The 23,334-nt window shown below is 42.8% G+C and overlaps 1 protein-coding gene across 1 annotated transcript in view; it reads left to right on the top strand.

Annotated features, from left to right (window-relative positions):
- Nucleotides 1–23,334, top strand: part of CPS1 (carbamoyl-phosphate synthase 1) — a 134,580-nt gene that overhangs the window by 61,075 nt on the left and 50,171 nt on the right. The window contains exons 20-21 of the mRNA XM_075000834.1: nt 7,362–7,538; nt 11,043–11,161. Coding sequence (XP_074856935.1) covers nt 7,362–7,538; nt 11,043–11,161 — 296 coding nt within the window. The remainder of the gene's footprint in view (nt 1–7,361; nt 7,539–11,042; nt 11,162–23,334) is intronic.

The following is a 23,334-nucleotide window of genomic DNA, read 5'->3' as shown; positions in this document are numbered from 1 at the left end:
AGCAAAATAAAGACAATGGATTTCAAGAAGGTAGACCTTAGCAAACTCAGGGAGCTGGTAGGTGAGATCCATTGAAGGTGAAGAACAACTTAAGAGGGCAGTTTTTCAAAGAGACCTTATTAAGGGCAGAAGAGAAAACTGCTCCATTGCATAGGAAAAATAAGAAGTATGTCAAGAGACCAGCCTGGCTAAATCAGGAGATCCTGAATGATCCCAGAAATAAGAGTCCTTCTAAAAGTGGAAACTAGGTCAAATTACAAAGGACGAATATAAACACATAACACAAGTATGTAGGTGCAAAATTAGAAAGGCCAAGGCAAAAACTGAGTTCAAACAGCTAGAGACATAAAGGGGAACAAGAAATCATTCCATAAATATATAAGAAGCAAGAGGAAGACCAAGAACAGGGTAGGCTTATTACTCAATGAAGAGGGGCTAAAATAACAGAAAATGTGGAAAAGGCAGATATGTTTAATGATCATGTTTCAGTAATTGAGAAGTGGTAAATGGGATGAAATTCAATAAGAGAAAATGTAAAGCACTCCACTTAGGAAGGAACAATTAGTTGCCAATATGGAAAATGATTGGCTAGGAAGGAGTACTGCAGAAAGGGATGTAAGGGTCATAGTGGACCACAGGCTAAAATGTGGTCCACCACATGTGGCACTGTTGCAGAGAAAGCAAACATGATTTTTGGATGTATTAAAAGGGGTGTTGAAGGAAGACATGAGAAGTAATTCTTCTGGTCTACTCTGTGCTGATTAGGTTTAAACTGGAGTACGGGGTCTAGTTTTGGGTCCCACATTTCAGGAAAGCTGTGGAGAAATTGGAGAAGGTCCAGAGAAAAACAACAAAAATGATTAAAGGTCTAGGAAACATGAGCTATGCAGGAAGATTGGAAAAATGGGTTTATTTAGTCTAGGAAAGAGAAGACTGGGAGGGAGATCATAGCTTTTGAATATCTAAAAGGTTGTTTCCAAGAGGACATAGAAAAATTATTGTCCTTAACTTCTCATGATAGGACAAGAAGCAGTGGGCTTAAATTGCAGCATAACAGGTTCAGACTGGAAATCTAAAATCTTCCTAAGTGTTATGGTTTTTAAGCTCTGGAATAAAAAGCCTACAGAGATTGTGGCATTTCCATTACTGGAGCTTTTTGAGAGCAGGTAGATAAACACCTTTTAGGGATGATCTAGATGGTGCTTGGTCCTGCCACGAGTGGAGGGAACTGAACTTGATGACCTCTTGAGGTTTCTTCCAGTTCTATGATTCTATCTAGACATCAGTAAATAAGGTTCTGTCCAATAATCACGTAGTTAGCTGTCTTAGCATTAGAGATAAATTGGGATATATTTAAGTTAAGTTGTTTCATGATCTTCCGGCTGGGTGGCTGTTCAGACAATTGAATGGGGATCAATTAATTAAATAGAAATAAGAGAGAGAAGAAATCACGCAAACCTGTCCTGAGGCCCAGTGTGTTAAAGTTTTGTTCCCATTTATTGTTCAATATCTGGTCTCTTTTACCTTCTTTGACATTTTCTGGTTCCCCATTGAAATACTATTGGGGTGTTTCTAGCATGGATGTTTTCCCAAAACATTCAGCTTTGTTTTTCTGCCCCAGTTAATTCAGAGGGTGTGAATAAGCATCTGGTTTCTTTAGAGCTTATTCAAAGCATCTCAGCTTTGTCCATTACTCTCACAATGATTTGGGACTGTAGATGCCATGTTAGGCCATAGCGAAACAGGCTGCTCTTGAGATTTGTAGACTCCAGGGCCTGAAGGGACCACTGCACAGCACAGGCCACAGCATTTCCATGAATAAATCCCTGCTTCCAGGGCCAATAGCTGTGTTTGGACAAGAGTGTTTTTTTTTTCTAATTAAAAAAAAAAATCCACTCTGAGAAATTTAAAGATTTCCATTGACAGAGAACCTTCCACTGCTTTTGGAAAGTTGTTCCAAAGGTTAATTGCCTTAAGAACATAAGAACATAAGAACATAAGAATGGCCATACTGGGTCAGACCAAAGGTCCATCAAGCCCAGCATCCCATCTGCCGACGGTGGCCAATGCCAGGTGCCCCAGAGAAGGAGAACAGAAGACAAGTGATTTATCTCCTGCCATCCATCTCCTGCCCTTGTTATGAAGGCTAGGGCACCATACTTTATCCCTGGCTAATAGCCATTTATGGACCTGACCTGCAAAAATTTATCAAGCTCTTTTTTAAACCCTAATAGAGTCCTGGCCTTCACAGCCTCCTCGGGCAAGGAGTTCCACAGGTTGACTGTGCGCTGTGTGAAGAAAAATTTCCTTTTATTAGTTTTGAACCTACTACCCATCAATTTCATTTGGTGTCCCCTAGTTCTTGTATTATGGGAAAAGGTAAATAATTTTTCTATATTCACTTTCTCCACACCATTCATGATTTTATATACCTCTATCATATCGCCCCTCAATCGCCTCTTTTCCAAACTGAAAAGTCCCAGTCTCTCTAGCCTCTCCCCATATGGGACCCTTTCCAAGCCCCTAATCATCTTAGTCGCCCTTTTCTGAACCTTTTCTAATGCCAATATATCTTTTTTGAGGTGAGGAGACCACATCTGCACGCAGTACTCGAGATGTGGGCGTACCATAGTTTTATATAGGGGAAGTATGATATCTTTTGTCTTATTATCGATCCCTTTTTTAATAATTCCTAACATCCTATTTGCCTTACTAACTGCCGCTGCACACTGCGTGGATGTCTTCAGAGAACTATCCACTATAACTCCAAGATCCCTTTCCTGATCTGTCGTAGCTAAATTTGACCCCATCATGTAGTACGTGTAATTTGGGTTATTTTTTCCACCATGCATTACCTTACACTTACCCACATTAAATTTCATTTGCCATTTTGCTGCCCAATCACTCAGTTTGCTGAGATCTTTTTGTAGTTCTTCACAATCCCTTTTGCTTTTGACTGTCCTGAACAACTTGGTGTCATCTGCAAACTTTGCCACCTCACTGCTTACCTCATTTTCTAGATCATTGATGAACAAGTTGAACAGGATCGGTCCCAGGACTGAGCCCTGGGGAACACCACTAGTTACCCCCCTCCATTGTGAAAATTTACCATTTATTCCAACCCTTTGTTTTCTGTCTTTTAACCAATTCCCGATCTATGAAAGGACCTTTCCTCCTATCCCATGACCACCTAATTTACATAAAAGCCTTTGGTGTGGGACCGTGTCAAAGGCTTTCTGGAAATCTAGGTATATTATGTCCACTGGGTGCCCCTTGTCCGCATGTTTATTAACCCCTTCAAAGAATTCTAATAGATTAGACAGACACGACTTCCCTCTGCAGAAACCATGCTGACTTTTGCCCAACAATTCGTGCTCTTCTATGTGCCTTGCAATTTTACTCTTTACTAGTGTTTCTACTAATTTACCTGGTACTGATGTTAAACTTATCGGTCTATAATTGCCAGGATCTCCTCTAGAGCCTTTTTTAAATATTGGTGTTATATTGGCCGTCTTCCAGTCATTTGGTACCAAAGTGGATTTAAACGATAGGTTACAAACCACTGTTAATAACTCCGCAATTTCACATTTGAGTTCTTTCAGAACCCTAGGGTGAATGCCATCTGGTCCTGGAGACTTGTTACTATTCAGCTTATCAATTAATTCCAAAACCTCCTCTAATGTCACTTCAATCTGAGTGAGTTCCTCAGATTTGTCGCCTAAAAAGGCTGGCTCAGATTTAGGAACCTCTGTAACATCTTCAGCCGTGAAGACTGAAGCAAAGAAATCATTTAATCGCTCCGCAATGGCACTGTCTTCCTTGATCGCTCCTTTTATATCTTTATCATCCAAGGGCCCCACTGCTTTTTTAGCAGGCTTCCTGCTTCTAATGTATTTAAAAAACATTTTACTATTGTTTTTTGAATTTTTGGCTAGCTGTTCCTCAAACTCTTTTTTGGCTTTTCTTACTACATTATGACAGTTAATTTGGGAGTGTTTATGTTCCTTTCTATTTTCCTCACTAGGATTTGACTTCCACTTTTTAAAAGCTGCCCTTTTCTCTCTCACTGCCTTTTTAACATGGCTGTTTAGCCATGGTGGTTCTTTGTTAGGTCTCTTACTGTGTTTTTTTATTTGGGGTATACATTTAAGTTGGGCCTCTAGTATGGTGTCTTTAAACAGTTTCCATGCAGCTTCCAGGGATTTTAGTTTAATTACTCTACCTTTTAGTTTCTGTTTAACTAGCTTCCTCATTTTAGTGTAATTCCCCTTTTTGAAATTAAATGCCAGAGTGTTTGACCGCTGCGGTGTTCTTCCCAACACAGGAATATTAAAAGTTATTATATTGTGGTCACTATTTCCAAGCGGTCCAGTAACAGTTACCTCTTGGACCAGATCCTGCGTTCCAGTCAAGACTAGATCGAGAATCGACTCTCCCCTTGTGGGTTCCTGTACTAGCTGCTCCAAGAAGCAGTCATTTAAGGCATCAAGAAATTTAATCTCTGAATCCCGTCCTGAGGTGACATGCACCCAATCAATATGGGGATAATTGAAATCTCCTATTATTACTGTGTTTTTTATTTTGATAGCCTCTCTAATCTCCCTTAACATTTCAGCATCACTATCACTGTCCTGGTTAGGTGGTCGGTAATATATTCCTAATGCCATATTCATATTAGAGGAATTAATTGTTATCCATAATGATTCTATGGAACATTTTGATTCCTTTAGGATTTTTACTTCATTTGATTCTATATTATCCTTCACATATAGTACCACTCCGCCACCCGCACGACCTGTTCTGTCTTTCCGATATAATTTATATCCCGGTATGATAGTGTCCCACTGATTGTCCTCATTCCACCATGTTTCTGAGATGCCTATTATGTCAACTTCCTCCTTTGATATGAGGTACTCCAGTTCACCCATCTTATTAGACAGACTCCTAGCATTAGTGTAAAAGCATGTTAGAAAACTACCACTATTTATATGTCCGCCTTTCACAGACGTGGTGGATTTTTTTATGCACGATTGTTTCACATCTGATCTTGCCCATATATTATTTCCCACGTTCCCTATCTGACTAACTTCTAGGGAATCCCTGTCTATGGAGCCTCGTGTAAGAGAAGTCTCCGTCCGATCCAGGTGCTCCCCCGCACCAATCGGCTTTCCCCCACCTCTTAGTTTAAAAACTGCTCTATGACCTTTTTAATGTTTAATGCCAGCAGTCTGGATCCACCTTGATTTAGGTGGAGCCCATCCTTCCTGTATAGGCTCCCCCTACCCCAAAAGTGTCCCCAGTTCCTAATAAATCTAAACCCCTCTTCCCTACACCATCGTCTCATCCACGCATTGAGACTCTGAAGTTCTGCCTGTCTATCTGGCCCTGCGCGTGGAACTGGAAGCATTTCAGAGAATGCCACCAAAGATGTTCTGGATTTCAGTCTCTTTCCTAGTAACCTTAACTATTAAAAATCACACCTTATTTCTGGCCTGATAGTGTACTGAAAACAGAACTCAGCACCTGATGGCTTCTTGAAGGGTCAGGTTGCTATGGCTTAGACTGCTGGTTTTCTCCTACAGAATAGCCAGAATAGGCCTCTGAAAATGAGAAACAAAACAGCCTGACTTTTAAAATCTAAAGATAGGCTGGAACAGCGGTGACATCTTCAGCTAATTTTCAAGAGGAAAGAAATGAGGCAAAATGGGTAAATTATCCATTTAATTAGCTAATTACTCATCAGTTATCCAAACCAAAATAATTAATTGTGTTATGCTATCTTTTTTTCCCTCTAGTGTTTTTAAAGCATCTCTCTTGCTAAATTGTTTTGCAATGTGAGGCCTTACAAACATGCACGCCTCCTCACTCAAAGCGCACACCCTCAGCATGTTGGGAAAGACTTACTAAAGTGTTAGAGAAAAGGCTTGCCTGGGCAATTGTAGTTTTACTAGCGTGTGGTGCAGAAGGTACCTGTAAATATTTATGGTGTTAATACTCTGTGGCTTCATGATACACATCCGCTTTGCACATTATCCTCCAGCTGTTACAGGGTGGTATTCCAGAATGTCCCACTGTATGAATATGGAACTAATTTTGACTTGAACTATCCACCTGTACAGGGGAATAAGGGAGCATAAGATCTCCCCGACCCCATTCTCCTGCACAAGCTACTTGGATTTAAGCAAGCAGATGGTAGACAAGCGGAATGGTGAAGAGGCAGAGTTTCAGCTGCATACTCCTTGGCCTGCATGGTGTGGGCTGAGCTGAGCAGGGACAGAGAGTATGGGAATTTATTGTTGATACAGACGAAAGGGAATTTACCAGCCCCCAGAGCACAGGAGTTGTTCCTCAAAGAGACCCCTTTCAGTCAGGCTGCTTCCCCTGGCTGTTCCTGGCATAGTCTGGCTTAAGGCCCATCCCTAGACTTGTGCTAGTAATCAGACCCCCATGATTTTTATTAGTGGAGCTGCCTAGCCTCCGCCAGACTGTTGGTGAACTCTGTTATGATTGGCCAAAGGCTTATAACAGTGCAGGGGTGTGAGGGGCGAGAAGGTTTCCCCATGACACCGCCCACCCCACCCCGTTTTGCTTCAGATTCTTTTTGTGCCCTTTTAAGATTTTGCTCTCTGATGAAACAAGCACATGAAGAATTGAATGAGCAGCAAAGTGTCATGGCAGGCTGGGCGCACTGGAGCTTGGGAACAGGAGAGTTTTTTGGGTGAAATAATCATTGAACAAAAACAAAGGAGAGTAGAGACTTAATGTTTGAAGTGGGCTCAATGGCTCAGCCTTTGCCTGCTCCTAAGGCTCAAAACTCCACCTGTCCTCTAAGGCTTTTCCAGCCTTGCGGGATTCTTCCTTCATAGTGCTGCTGCAAAGATGGATTTGGAAAGCCCCAGGATAGTAATCTTCTCTGGAGTCAGTTTGTTCTGTGCTGTGCCATTTGCCCATAGACTACAATTTTACATAATAAGCATTGTGTTCATAGGAGACAATGTATGTGGGTGCACAGGAGGCCACCCACCCAGTGTTTCCTCCGCCACTCACCATCAGCACCATGCTGCTTCTGTTGAGTGCAGGACCAGTTCTATCCCTCCCTCTGAGGGGCTTGGCCTCAGAGAAGAGCGACGGGCTGCACCACGCCAGGGGGTGGGGAGAAGCCTCATGTTAACTGGATGCAGTGCAGCATTCTTGCAGGAAGAGGTGGAGAGGGCGGGGCTTGGTCCAGAGTGGGAGGAGCAAGGGTGGGAAAGAAGGTGGGGCTGGGGAGGAGTAGGCATGGGGAGGGGTGTGTGGCCAGAGACCTCCATGGATTCCTACCACACCTCAGCACATTAACATGAGAGCTTTCTTCGTTACAGGTTATGGCTATTGGGCGCACCTTTGAGGAGTGCTTTCAGAAGGCCCTGAGAATGTGTCATCCATCTGTGGATGGCTTCACCTCACGTCTACCAATGAATAAAGAGTGGCCGGAGAACTTAGATCTCCAGAAGGAACTGGCTGACCCTTCCAGCGTTCGTATTTATGCAATGGCCAAGGTAATGAAGGGCACAGAGGCTATGGTGTCTGCCTTGTTGACAATAGCTACCAGACTGCCAGCTGAAGTAAGAGAGTGGAACATTCTTTAACCTCCTGGTCCCTTTTTCCTCTTTGTTCAACACATACATATGGGGATGAGAAGTTTCTATCTTTGAATCAGCTGCTGTCAGATACAAGGATTCTCCCCCCTCCCCATAAATTCCTCTTTATTATCTCAAAATGGCAATAACTCTTTGTCTATTGGTTCTATGACACCTGCTGTTCCTGAGAAACTATGGTCTGGGACCATCCCTGTTACATTCAGTGGCAGGTGTGTTCTATCATCAAGTCTTGGGCAATATATTCATCAGGCAAATGGCTAATATGGGTTGACAATGGGAGCACTTTTTCTTTCACCTGCCCCTGTAATATAATCATCTGCTAAATGCTGGGCAGTGTTTGGCCATTAGTTACCTGGGAACCATTGATGACAGAATTTGGGCAGTTCTGCCAACTCACATTAGCGTATGCAAAGCAAATTAAGAATGATCCTTTTGACATCTGAAACCCAGGGTAGCACAAAAATGTCTAGCTGCTGTCCATCTGAGTTGTCATTTTTGGGGATCTTCGTGCTATTCTGTGACCAAACATTGCATTAAAATTAAACCATATGGCAAGCTCAGCTGCCACAAACTCCCTACTAAGTGAAATTGGGTTAAATCTGTTAATTTCACTGAAAGTTCTTGCGAATATTAGAGCCTAAAGTTGGATAGTAGTAACAGGTTCCTGGTTTAGGTGCTAGCCTGTAACTTGAGATTGGAGTGCTCTGCTCTGAGGTACTTTGACTGTGGGTGTCTCTGTCTCCTGTAAAAGGAGAATAATACTTTCCTTTTGTCCACACTTCACTGCTCTGTTTAGATTGTAAATTCTTTGTGGCAGAGATTGTTGCTTGTGTATGAATAATGCTAAGCACCGCGGAACCTCAATGTCTGTCAATGCCTCTAAGACACCTGTGCAGTACACATAACAATTATTAGATATTTTCAGTCTCCACCATGCTGCTTGGCTAGCAGATGTTTTATTGCCTTTGCTGATGATTTTCATTCACTTCTCTCTCTTATAAATCTTGTGTAAATTTCTAAGAAGGCTGATGGAGACATATGAAGTTGTCTTTCTTGCTTTCTTGCCTTCTCTTCCACTCTCCTGCTTTGAGGACATTACTTTACAATGTCAGATAATTAACTTCACGAGACTCTTCCAAGTCTCTTTGTGGGCTGTTCCCCACTGCCTTTCATTTCCATATCTGCAAAGGGAGAGCTAACTGTGGGGAAAGCCACCTTTCCAGTTTGGTATCACTGTGTTTGCTCTTGGTTTGTTAAATGACACTGCAGGGTGCAAAGCAATGAGGAACCAGGAAGGTGGCTTCAGAATTGGAGAAGGCCTGTACTCTAGGGATAAATGAACAGGTGGCATTAAGCTAGGAGCCACGTACATATACAAAAACAAAACACCCTTTAGGATCAGAGCTTGTGATGGCTCTGGGTTCCTCTTTGATTTGCGTGGCAAGATCTTTGTTGGCTGCTTTATGGAGCCCTAAGAGCCATTTAGAAAGGTAAAGCCTGAGTTGGGAAGGGGGAAACTGACACAGAGTATTGAAACACCTTGCTTGCTTTAGAAATAGGACAAGAGCTTTTCTTGTTAGGTTTGAAATAGAGATGGAGAGGTTTGTGATCCATTCTAGTTTGTACTGGACAGCCCCTACTCGGAGGGTTGCATTAAAGGGGCCTGTGTATTAATTCAGGCTAAGGCAGTATCTTCACAATGTGGCCTTTTGTGCTGGTCTACAATAGTGACTCAGTGTAACCCACACACCTAGAGGTGTGGTTCACTGTCACAAGCAGCGGCTGCAGGTTGCCCACCACTGCTGTACAAGCTCATCCACTAAGCTCCAGAGATGCCAGGTTCAAATCTGCCCACCTGTAGCTACATCAGTACAAACATTCAGAGCAATGGCATTTGGGCACACTGAGCTAAGCTCATTCCTGGGCTAGCACCAGGACCTGCTTTGGTGGCATGACAGTGGGGAGTAATTTGCCTCAGCCAGGTTGCCCTATAGGGAAAACTATTTGACACAATAACACCAGTGCGTGAGCTTCAGTATCTGAGGTGGGGATTTGTTCCAGTTACATAGGTCTAGTTCTCACACACATCTGTACTAGTAGAACTATATCAGCTAGCAGTGCAATTCATTTTTCCAAGATAGCTCCATTAGCACAACCCCAAATGTGAATGCAGTTATGCCCATACCAATATAGCTTATTATCTATCCCACAGGGGAATAGGCATTCCCTCTATAAGCATTTTTATACTGGTATAACTGCACCCACCCCCCTGGAGTTGTGCTGCTTTAGCTAGACCCACACAATCAAAGCATTACAAGTTTTGTGTGTAACAGGTGCAGGGACTAGCTCTTTGTTTCACTTTTGTGCAGCATCTAAGACAATGGGATATTGGCTTCAAGGCACTCCCATGACACAATTAAAATCATAATCAAAATGAACAGAATATTTAGCTGTCCTTGATTTTCAGACACTGTATTTACCTAACAAATAGGGAGACATTCAGAAAATTCAAAGGGTCGTGTGAAAAAAAAAATTACCAAGGCTGTGTAATGAGACAGTGGTTTCAGTCAAACAAAACAAAGGACTTGAAAGTAATCTCCAACATGCATTGTATCAACCAATCTGGCACCTGGCAGTGAGCCTTTTAGATCAGAGGTACCTGGAGCAGACAATGATACTTTTTTAAGATGATGTGGCCCATTTGTGAAATGGCCACATAGCAATGGGCTGTATTATTTTTTTGAAAAAAATTAAATTTGTAAATGAAAACACGATTTCAATATTTAGCAATAGAATAATAATTAGCTCTTATACATGTACTTGATCCTCCTCTGAGGATTTAAAAATACTGTACCTGTCCTATGCTGCCTTTGGGAGGACAGGGTAGGTTTCCTTTTTATCCAGTGAATGTGGATGATTTACTATAAATAAATTTAAAAAAACCAAAAGCACATAATGAAGCATCTTCAGGAAAGTTTGACGCCTGCATTACCTTGAGAATGAGACAGAGTGAAAGTGGTGATACAGCTGCAAAGTTTGTTCCTGGAAGTGAACTTTTCCATAGTTTAGGGGTATTTCTGAGTCCACCTATCTTTAACCTGTAAATCAAAATCACTTGTTCCTTAATATTTGAAATCCTAAACTTTGATTATATTTGCTTTTAGGAGACCACGGGACAATTGAAAGTACAGGACCCTAGTTGCAGGAGGTACATATGAGAAGTCAGAAGCCTGGGATGAGATATATATTGGCCAGCAGCTTCCTTGGAAGTCAAATTTTTCACTAGAGAAAAGCCTTGCTGATGCTAATAGGATAAGAGGCATGACAACAATTTCCAGGCAAATGAAATACTTATGTAGTGTTGGTTAAAGTGCATGACTTGCTGTCACCTCTCTTTGGCAGGCCTTGTGCGATGGCGTTTCAGTGGATGATATTAACAAACTCACAGCCATTGACAAATGGTTCATATACAAGATGAGGGATATTGTGAACATGGAGAAAAGCCTGAAGGAATACAGCAGGTAAGGAAAACAGCTGACATCAGCCTTTCCTTAAGGACACAGCCTTTTTGCTTGCCCGCACATAGCGGGGAAAGCAGCTGCAGGCCTTGTGCAAAAATATGATCACGGCTGAAAAGTGAATCCAGAATTACCTTAAATCCTGTTCCATTGCACTAAGAAATTACCTCAGCCTGTGTTGCAGTGACTACACTGAAGAGCACTGCTCTAAAAGTCAAGGCTTCATGCTTGTGTTCGCTGATCATAGAAATCCCACTCTGATTTAGAAAGTCCTTGATATAGTGTCACAAGTAACACTCCCCCAGAATATGAGATCTGAGACGGCACAGGCACAGCTGGGTTTATGGCCAACCTTACATTTCACACTCTCAACAGTCTCGCTGGCTTGCTACACCTGAGAGCCAGGCGGAGGGCATTCCTGTTTGGCTGATTGCTTCCTAAGCTGCCTGCCTTGCTTCCCACAGGCAGTCTTTGTTGCTCTTCCTCAGCTGAGAACTGTTATAATTTCTGACACATTTAAATATAAATCTTCCACTTTTTAAAGTGACCCTATAAAACAAACCACAATAGACAGCAGTAAATTGAAGCTCCACCCTGTATATCAGTCTCAGCCTTTTGCTGACTTCACTTTTCTCTTCACGGTTCATGAGGCCAGCAGAACCTTCCTGTTGAGTTATTGCCTGTTCTGTAGATGGCATTTTGGTTACACATTGCACTACTGCAATTGGACCACGTGAGGGGGCCAGAAATTTGTGGTATACAACACTAGCAGCAAGAGACTAGGTAGACCAATACAAGGCATTTGTTATGAAATAGGCTTTTTCCTCCTGTGAGCTCTGCTTCTTTGACAAGATGTACCTTTTTAATCGAGGCGTTTTTGTTTCCCACCAGAACGTGAGTTGGGATTCTAGCTAAGCAGAAATAAAGGCACAGAGAGGAGAAGTCTAGGGAGAAGAATGCCAGCGGGAGGGTACTTAGAAAACTCCTTTATTACCTGGCATGCGTAATTCCTCTCTAACTTCCATGTCATGTTTCATTTGTTTACTGGTTTCATTTAAAAAAAATATCTCATGCATACAAGGTTACTATGTTTACAAGAACCATTTTGTTTTTCCCTGTTTTCCAGGATACAATTGTAATTAGAATTAGTCTTGAGAACTATATATCCAGGATCTCAAAGCATTGTCCAGATGATGGTCAGACCCTCCAGGGGTGTAAATTGACATAATGCCATTAAAGTAAATGGAGCTGGACTGATTTCTGTCATCCGAAGATCTTGCCCGTTAGTTAATTAAATCTCATAATGCCTCTATGAGATAGGTAAAGTAATATTATTGCACCTATAATATAAATGGATTAGCTGAAGCACATAGTCAAATTACCTTTCGAAGGTCACAGAAGAAATTTAGTGGCAGAGCTAGAAAGAAAATGATTACCGACTTCCGGGTTGGTGTTCTAATCACTAGAACACTCTCTCTCTCCTGCTTCCTTTTAGCCATTATTGGGTGAGAACTGGCTCAGTGGCTGCATGCAAACAAGAGCATTCTCCTAGGCTATGTCTATACAGGCGAGTTATTTTGAACTAACGTCTAATTGGCAGTGTCTAAACAATTTTGATTCTGGTAAACTTCATTCTATCAGGAATAGTGCTTATTTTGAAATAGTGATTTCAAAATACCTTATTTCAAATTAAGGCTGTCATGTAGATGTCGGCCTATAGTCAGTGTTCAGGTCTTCCATATGTGTGTTTACCAAAGCTACTTGCTCTATTTTTCATTCTGCTCTGAGATTCGCTGTTTGCAAATTGTACATAACCATTTTTTGAGGAAATAATGGCAACCTAGAAAGGAATGTTACAAGCACAGCTGCATGAGCAAGCTCTGTGTTTATGCAAATATGACTCTTTGCATGGCTATTCTGACACACACATGTGCACACACGCACAATATGTATGTGTATCATGTATTAGAAGACCCAGATCCAGACCTTGCAGTTCATCCTTTTCTTTCTGCAATGGTCCAAACCAAAACCCAGGTCGTTGTCATCATCATCATCATCATCATCCCTATCTCTTATCTAGTGCATTCCATCAATAGATATGAAACACTGTACAAAGGAGGTTAGTATCATGAGCCCTGTTTTGCAGATGTGGAAAGTGAGGCATAGGAAAGCAGAGTGACTTGTCAAAGGTCATTGGCTGGCCAGTGGCAGAGCCAGGAACAGAATGAGTCACAGTCTAGGGCTCTACGACGGGCGCTATTTCGATGTTAGTGCCGCTACTTCGAAGTCGCGTGCACGTGTAGACACAGCTGTTCAGTCCCCCTCAGGCCTGGGCAGGACAAGAGGGAGTGGAAGGGGCCCTGGAGTGACCCCTCTCACCATTTCTTGATGATGATAGGCCCTGAAGGAGTTAGAAAACTGAACAAGACAGAGGTGGCTCTCCTGAACCCAAATGGCAACGGAGTTGGAACCTGGAAGGTAGAGGGAAAAGGGAGCAGAGGCTCCAGTGTGTGCACATGCAACATTTTGGAGCAGTGAGAGGACCACATCTGTGGGGAGAAGAGGAAGGAGAAACATTTTTGTAGGGCTAGAGTGGGCCTAATGGAACGTCCATCCTAACAGATGGAATCAGTCCCCCCAAAATCACAGAGATTCCACGTCATGGTCCAGGAGAGTGCAGGTCACGTGGCAAACTCAGCCTGAGCAGCCAGAACCCCAAATCCTGGACTCCACTCTTCAGGGTGGGAGTTCCGTGGTGCAAAGCTTCCTTTTTTATAGCCTGTTTTCAGCATTACTTTACATGAGCTGTGATTAGTTTTTATCTGCTCCCCATTATGCACCTCCATGTCATTGTGGGCTCAGTTTAATGGTGAATGCTATTAAATGGAGTTATGACGGCTGCTCGGGGTGAAATTTTCACAAGCGCCTAAAGGATGTGGGACTACAACCCCTTTGAAAGGATGTGGGACTACAAGCCCCTTTGAAAGTGAGCAGGATTCATGCTGCTAAATTATTTAAACTCCTCTGAAAATCCCATTGTGGATACCAAAGCTGCTTGATCAGTGCCTGCCGTTCCGTGTACTCATATCTGCGTATGAGCCTGACGTGGAACAGGGTGAGGAGAGCTGATTGGAAAAATCAGAACCCTCAGGTCTTGTGTCAGATTTCAGGTGGTGTACATGAGCATAGCCTCAGGAGCAGCAGATTTACTTCCACCGAGGATCTGGTTCTCTGTTGATACCAACAGGATGACTGTTGCGCTCTTTGTGAGGGGCAGTATGATAGCTCAGAGCTCCGTATAAGGAGGGAGGAAAAACCTGTTGATTGCCTTTGGGTTAAGCTTACAGGCGGAAACAATGAGGTGATGTTGTAGTTGGTGTCTGCTATAGACTGTCAGAGCAGGGAGATGAGGTAGATGAGGACTTCTTCAGACAACTAAGAGAAGCTTCCAGATCACAGGCCCTGGTTCTCATGGGAGACTTTAACCATCCGGACATTTGTGGGAGACCAATACAGCAGCACACGACAATCCAGGAAGTTTATGTTTATCCTAGATATGAGTAAACAGTGTGCCCTTGTAGCCAAGAAGGCCAACGGCATATTAGGGTGCATTAGGAGGAGCATTGCAAGCAGATCTAGAGAAGGGGTTGTACCCCTCTATTTGGCACTGGTGAGGCCACATCTGGAATATTGTGTCCAGTTTTGGGCCCTCCAGTGTAAAAAGGATGTGGATGTGCTGGTGCAGGTTCAGTGAAGGGCAACAAAAATGATTAAGGGGCTGGAGCACATGATCAAAGAGGATAGGCTGAGGGATATGGGCTTATTTAGTTTACAGAAGAAAAGACTGAAGGGTGATTAATAGCAGCCTTCAACTTCCTGAAGGGGAGCTCTAAAGAGGATGGAGAGCAATTGTTCTCAGTGGTGACATGTGGCAGAACAAGGAGTAACCTCTGAAGTTATGGAAGGAGAGGAGTAGGTTAGGTATTAGGAAAATCTACTTCACCAGGAGGGTGGTGAAGCATTGGAATGTGTTGCCTAGAGAGGTGGTGGATTCTCCATCCCTAGGTGTTTTTAAGTCCCGGCTTAACAAGGTCCTGGCTGGGATGACTTAGTAGGGGTTGATCCTGCTTGAAGCAGGGGGCTGGACTAGATGACCTCCTGAGGTCCCTTCCAGCCCTAGGATTTCATGGTTTCCTATGACTAGTTTTATCTTCTGATTTTTTTATTCCCAGAGCTGTAAAAGGCTCTGAAAGGGACACAGATAGGTCAGCAACCACTTGTTTAAATCAGCTGCTCTCTGAGTTATTAGAAAGTAGAAAGAGGTGACCCTTTTCTCATGGCACTTGGCTTGGAACTTCTTCCCCATTTCATTTTGATGGCTTTGCAGCACTGAGAAATTTTATGGCCCTGATATTGACGTATGGCCACCCCCACAGCCTCCTTCTTCATTTGCAGTGTCAGGGCTGTGATGTTTCATGTGAAAGTGCCAATGCCATTTTGTGCTTGTGCATTGTTGGATCATAGAAAAGGGGAGCCCTATAGCATTGGTTGTTACAGGAAATGGTGTATTTCTAGGCCCTTGTAAATAAATAATATGCATGTAGCATTTTACTATAATGTTGGTATTCCGGTAGAGCCTCCCTGGGCCCAACCAAGTTGAAGAGGAATTAATTCGAGGGAACTTTATGGCCTGTTTTATACAGAAGGCCGGACTAGCTGATTGTGTTGCTCCCTTCTGGCCACTGAATCCGTGAAAAGATTGGGGTCACACTGTACTAGTTGCTTTATATACACTTAGCAAGAAATCTTGCTATGTGCAGATTTCCATAGGTCCTGGAACTAGGATACCAGGGTGCTGGCTGCTTAGGATTTTAATCATGTATTGGGTTTACAGTTTGTTTGATGGCTCTCAGCAGCCCCACTGTACAAATTGTTGCAGCGCCTGTGGAGCTTGCAGTCTGAGTGGCCAAAACAGACAAAAGGTGGTAGAGAGGGAGCATTGTGATCCCTGTCTTACAGATGAGGTAGTGAGGTGCCGAGTGATTAAGTGATGTGCCCAAGATTATACAAGGTGTCTGTGTCAGAGCAAAGAATTAAGCTCTGGTCATACAAGTCCCAGATACATGCTCTCATTAGAAGGCCATTCTTTCTTTTGGGGGTTAATTTCACTTGAAAACATACAGCTGTGCTATGAAAGCTGGTATATTGATGCTGATACAAGTCATTGTTTGATAGTATGTTTGTCAATGACTTGTGCTGAAATCCTGGGAATTTTTAAGATTTTTTCCCCAGGCATCTCCAAGGTCTGACACTGAAAATTAGTGAGCGTGACTTTCTGTGACATGAATCTTCTCATATGCAGAACATAGGTCTTGTGGTGTGTAATCAGACAGAGAATAGCACCCTGGCCAGCAGAGAGGACCAACTCCAGAGAATCATTTTTAACAAGACTCTGTTCTGTGGCCTTTAGAAGTCAACAGAAAATTATTTATTGAGACTGCCTTTCCCAAGCTAATGTCCTTGGGACTGCAAATTGTGTGTTTTGAAAATGTCTTTCTGAAAGCATGACTTGATTTCCAAGCACTCTGTAGAGAAGTGTCTGCAAAATACAACCCCTGAAATTAGATCAAGGGGCCATCAATAAACTATATTCATTCTACATGGATGTCACAAAATAGATTTTTGTGGCTTCTTAAGAAATAGATTTTAGGTACATTTTGCAGACCCATAGTTAACCTGTTCCTCAGCTGGAAAGGTGAGAAGTCAGAGGTCACATCCTCACTGGAACAGCTTCACTGAAGTTCCAGGGTACGGCACTGATACATATCAGCTGAGGATCTAGCCCCAGTAGAACTACCATACTTGGTTATAACAATTTCAGAAGAATGTATGGAGACTCACGTATGCGCTTTTCATCTCTGATGGCATTTGTAGAGACAGAAGCCAGCGTGGTAAATGTTTGCTTCAATGAGTGAGATGCCTTACGTACGCTGCATCACATACTACTGATTCAGAACACCTAAGAATTGTGCTTTGTGTTGGATGTCACAGACACAGGTTTTGAGTTGTCACAAAAGTGTTGTAAATTAAATTATGGTTCATATTTTCTTCCAGAGCTTTGCATCACTTGCATCACTTTGATGTACATCCCAATCTCAACACACTAGCATGTGCTCTGCTTCTGTGTTTCTGCGTGCTAGGTAAAGAAAAGCCTATGTTATATCAGTCCATCAGTGCCCTCCATCCATCCTTTAACTGGGGAAGAAGATGCCATTTGAAATTGCATTTTCAATCCTTTTTTTTACACTGTGTATTTGCCTACCTTGCTCCTGCAGCTCGTCAGCTTCATCCTAAAACCATCTAGGTCTAAGGAAATAATGGGAGGTTCGTGTTGCTTAAATCAATGAGATTTACTAGGCCTGGGAGCTGAGCCTTAAAGAAGTAGATTCAGAGATAGAAAGTTGGGTCAGAGAGATTTGTTGACTTAAGTCTCACACCTCCCTAAATATTCCTGACAATCTTGTTGATCACCTCATGAGTTGCTTGGGAGGAAATAAGTAACTACCTGTCTCCTTGAAAGAAGAGACAAGAAGACAAACAGTTTCTATGCTGATCTCATGCTTGTAATTGCAGCTGATTCTAAATCCTATGAACTGTCAGAAACGATCGAGGAAACAGATCTGAACCTTGGAGGAATGGCACATTGGCACTCTGCCGTTTGCCCAGTATTCCACTCTAAAATCAAGCAGGAGGATTTCTAGCCAGTGTTCTAGTTAGCTAGTGACTAATGCCCCAGTTCAGAACTGCAGTGTTTTTGCCAGGTAGAATTGAACCATGGGATGAAGTCCGTAGGCGATCTCTTGCATGGAGATAGAAGTAAATATTATCTGCTGGCTCCCAATCTGCCACAGGGTCTGAGTTTGGAATTCTACACATATTCTGCCCTTGACACTAGTCCCATTTGCAAACCTCTGCCTCGAATAACTGCATAGCTCATTTTCACATTAGAGCCGGTGCTTTCACAAGGCACATTTGTTTAGCAGTACTCGTGGGTTGGTGGATCAGACGAAAGCCGGTCAAGTGTAAGAGAGGACCGTACTGAAGCATGCAGGCTCCCTGGGTAATTGCAAAGCTGCAGATGTTGTTCAAGTCAGTTAATAGATTTCCCCAGGTTCTCAGTGCCAGGTGAAAATTTCCCATTAAGGGGAATTTATTCCATTTCCTTTTATCATTTATTATTGAAGGTGAAGCATGAGGAGATGGCATTTCAAAGATGACAGGGTAGAATTTTAAACAAAAACAACAACAGAAAATTTCACACAGGAAGCCAAAAAGAGAGTGAGTGAGTGGGAGGCTGGACAAAGGCTTGTATAGTTTATAAACTGCAGAATACACAGGAGATATAGCTGAATGGAAAGAGAGCTGCACTGCCCAACCATTAAATGATTATGGCAGAGTGTAAAAAGTCTGGCTGTTTGGTATGAAGCTCTAAAACTTCAGACTGTCATTTGCTGAAAGGAAATATTGGAAAAGGGGGTGTTATGAAAGGGTAGATCAAAGCCACTTCATTTTTTGTTGTTTTGAGATTGGTTAAAAATGGGGAGGATGTTTCATCTCTGATTTTTCTTTTTTTGCCTGTCCTTCCTCTATGGAATAAGGAAAACCTCTAGGAAAAAGGGAGGCTGTGAAATCTCATGGATGGGTAACCAGATTGGGAGCCAGCAACGAACCTGCATTTTCTGTTGGCTCCTGGTTTTAGCTCGCTGTAGTGTCTTTGCCAAATCAGCTGGGGTTTCCCAAATTGTTCAGCATTGGCCTAACTCAACTCTCACTAAGGCTTGGTCTATACTAGGCAGGTAGGTTGACTGTAGATATGCAATTTTAGCAGTTGTGGAGCTAGAATCAACTAATCTGCAATCGACTTATCTAGCCATCCTTACTGAGGAAGGTAGATGGGAGAAACTCTCCTATTGACCTCCCTTTTTCATGAGGAGTACAGGGGTCATCTGCTGAACCCTGAGAGTTTAATTTCATGCTTCCCTACCAGGTACGTGAAACTGAACCCCAGAAGATCAGCCCTGAGTGGGTCAATCTTTCAGGTAATGTCAAAATGGCCTGAGTTCAATCAATAACTGGGGAGACAGCAGGCTAGAGTTTCCCAGTGAGGGATGGAGAGGAGATTAACAGTTACTTCTGAGCACCTTTGAAAACCACATCCTTAATCTACCTTTGCCTCAGTGTCACCATCTGCAATATGGGTATGATATGTCTAACTCCACTTTGCTAAACTCCTTGAGCTCCTCAAATGAAATCTCATTTATAAGTGCTAAACATTATTTTTATTAAAATGTAATCTATCTAAACATCACTGCAGCTGTCTGCCCTAGTGATGAATACTATCTGCAAAAAATGGATCCAGAACTGGGTTTCTAAATGCTTGAAGTTCAGCGTGGTTTGGATTCAGGGTCTAGATCAACACATTTTAAAAACACTGGGCTGCAGAACTGGGTTTAAGGGCTATTTATGACATTCTCATCTGGACCCAGATTTCAAACACCTTCCAAAAGGGGAGGTTGTTTTAATTCAGGGTATTAATTAATTAATTAATTAATTAATTAATCAATGCCCATTTTTAGGGTGAAGGCTTGGCCCCACTGATGTCAGTGGTAATATTTCTATTAACTTGAATGGTGTGAGGACTTCATATTCCTCTGCCCCCGCCCGCCTCGGTATGCACTCATTGCACAAACTCTCCTTTGTTACTATATCCATTCAGTAAAGCACAAAGTAACGAGAAAAACTCCATTCATTCTGCCTTGTTGAACCCGCTCTCTGATAAAAGGCTCCTTGCGGATTAACTGCACTGCAATCCCTTTTCATTGCTATTCCCATGGCAGAGCTGCTTCTTCATAGGACCCCCAACAGGATTTGTAAAGATGATAGGCAAAGATCCTACTTCATTCCTCACAGCTCCAGGACATTAGCCATTCCTAAGTGTAATCCTGTGCAAAAATACTCATCTTCTTGTTTGAGGACTAAGAGTTGGAACCTTGTCTAAATCCCTATCCCAGGGCTACTGAGTCATGTCTTCAGATGTACAGGCTTTTTTTGTTTAATTATGATGGGATTAAAAAAAAAGTTGAATTGAAGAGAGCTGCAAACGAAGGCAATTTTCTTTCTGTCGGTAATCAAACAGCGGCCAGTCCTGCGCCTTCTAGAGACAGCAGAGTGAGAGCACGCAGTCACCAGCTTGTTTTCTTGGGGTCAGGGCGACTCACTCATACTTAGACAAGACAGAATCTAAAAGGTGAATCAGACTCCGCCGCATCCTTGCTTATTGCTGGAGAGAGGCTGGGTGTCTGTTTTGCCAGAGAAGAGACAGACATTATTAGTTCTCCTCTCCTCTGGGAAGGCAATAGACCCTTGCATGTCTGTATGACTTCTTGGCCACATGAAGTACTAAGTGACTGCCCCAAGAATTTCTGTTTGCATATGCAAAAATGGGCCTCAGGCCTGCAGCCAGCAGTGGCATATGCAGTTCTTGCAGTCAGCCTGTCCTTGTGCTGAAAGCAACAGGGATGTTGAGAAAACGGAGGTAGCCCAAAGTGAGTCAATGAGTACTGCACTGGAGAAGGTGGATAATCTAGGGGAAATTGGGTAAATAAATAAATCCATTGAGATGCAGAAGCATTGAGACATTCCCTGGGAATTATGCACATGGGATCAGAGCCAATGGGGTGTTGGACTAGGCTCTTTCTTTCTAACATTAAAGGTACATCTACACCTACCAGGAGATCAATCCTGACAGGGTCAATCTTCTGGCATTCAACTTCAAGAGCCTAGTAGGGATGCACAAACTCAAACTATCAGGGCCTGACAGTTGACCCCCATACTCCTCCTATAAAGGAGGTTGATGGGAGAGATTGTCCCGTTGACTTCCTACAATGAAAACAGCCAGATGAGTCGGTCGTAGATATGTCGATTCCAGCTACACAATTACTGTAGCTGAAATTGTGTATCTTTCAGGTCTAGTGTTGACCAGCTCTAAGATACTACAATGAGAGACAATAAGGGAGTATTAGCAGACTATGTATGATATAAGGAAGCAAGACAAAACCTCCAAACCCCACTTTTACTACAGAACAAATGTCTCACTGCAGCTGCAATGTGTAATATTTACATCACAGACTTCGTGTTTATAAAGCTGTGCAAACATTAACTAGCCAGTCCCAACTCCCTTGTGAGACAGATACCTGGTATCACCACCTTGCAGATGGGAAAACTGAGGCAGTACATTATGGCTTTCGGCAAGTCACAGAAGGGGTGACTTTGTGACCAGATCTTAGGTGCCGAACTGCTGTTGAAATACTTACGTGTCTGAGCAGGGATGAGAATCCAAACCCCAGGCCTAGAGTCTCATGTGACTTGCACCTGTCAAACTCCAGTGGAGTGAACTAAGCTGCTTATAATTTAAACTGGTGTGAGTGACGAATCCAGTCCAATGCCTCTCTGTTTTCTGGAGCAGTAAATGAGACCTGCCCCCTCTTTCCCTTCAGATAACACAGCAATATTTATTTAAAAATACCACAAAGCCAAGGACATAATTCAAAAGCCCTGATTTAGGAAAATAGCTTGTTTGTTAATCATTTCCTCTTTCCTGATTCAGTGCTTGCTTGTGTATAAAATATTGATTTATTGGGCAAGCAAGGATGCGCTTGGCAATGAAAATGGAAGGTAGAGGGCTGATAAACATTTGTAGACTTTTCATGTTTTGTGCAAGCTGAGCTTAGAAAAGGTAGCTTAGAAATCAGAGAGAGCAACAGAAACTTTGCTGTAGAGATAGGAAGAAGCCAAGAAAGAAACAAGCTGAGAGAGGAGGAAAACAAATGGGAATGGAGATTAAAAATGGGAAAAGAGAGTGGGAAAAAGACCTTCAGTTCAGCTGGGGATCTGAAGAGGTGGCCAGAGAAGGGGAATTTGTTGAAAAGTGCCCAAATATGAGATGTATGGAAAGAAACAAATTAAGTTTAGGGGATGTTGAGGAAGCTTACTGAAATTAAATATGAAGTAATGAATAGAATAGTGAAGGTATATTCAGTGCACCTGCTCAGCATCTTTCATCATGAAATAAAGGGAACGGATTTGGAATTGACTGAAGGAAATGTTTACCTCAGCATCTTAGCCTGGGGAACTCATTGCCACTTGATAGCAGAGAGACTAAGGCTGTGGCCACACTAGCCCCTCATTTCGGAAGGGCTATGGTAATGTGGCACTTTGGAATATGCTAATGAGGCACTTCCAGGAATATTCAGTGTCTCATTAGCATAATGGCAGCCCTGTGCACACTCTGAAACTGCTGGTTTCGAAATGCAAACTGCCCATTTAGCCAGGGCCCTTTTGAAACGACCCCCAGATTTCGAAGGCCCCTTCTTTCCATCTGGTTTTGGGAAGAAGGGGCTTTTGAATTCAGGGGAATCGCTTTGAAAGGCCCCCAGCTACACAGGCAGCTTGTGTTTCAAAACCAGCAGTTTTGAAGTGTGTGCAGGGCTGCCATTAAGTTAATGAGGTGCTGCATATTCATGGAGTGCCTCATTAGCATATTCAAGAAGTGCCACATTACCATATGCCTTCCGAAAGGAGGGGCTAGAATGGCCACAGCCAAAGAGAAGTTGGGAGTGGAATGGACTGTGGGTGGGCGAGTTTGGGTACCCTGAACCAGAAGATGGGGAACAGGCACCTATGAGAGATCTATTTGATTTACATTCACTGATGAAAATAGAAAACCAGGAACATTTCTTCCCCCCATTGTGTGGATTGTCCTGGACTGGCGTTGTGTTTATGAGTATGACAATGCTTTGCAGCAGTTTGGCTGCCAGAAGGATGAAACCTATTAGGAGTAGATGGGGGAGCCGTCCTTTAGCTCCGAATGACGATTTTGGAACTGAAAGAAAAGGTTTTGAGTCCCAGTGCTCCAGATGTGCATATATGTTTATCCACTGCTTGTCTGCAGAGGACATACAGAGGCCCTGGCCATTATGAGGAGGGCGAGGTCTGCACTAGACATTAAATTTGACTGTAGATACGCAATTCTAGCAATGGCAATTGCATAGCTAGAATCAAATTATCTACAATCGACTTACCTGGCCCTCCTCACAGAGGGGGGTTGACGGGAGAAA

This window comes from Carettochelys insculpta, chromosome 8, assembly GCF_033958435.1.
Source record: "Carettochelys insculpta isolate YL-2023 chromosome 8, ASM3395843v1, whole genome shotgun sequence".
Lineage (NCBI taxonomy): Eukaryota > Metazoa > Chordata > Testudines > Carettochelyidae > Carettochelys > Carettochelys insculpta.
This window is presented reverse-complemented; position numbering and strand designations above follow the sequence as displayed.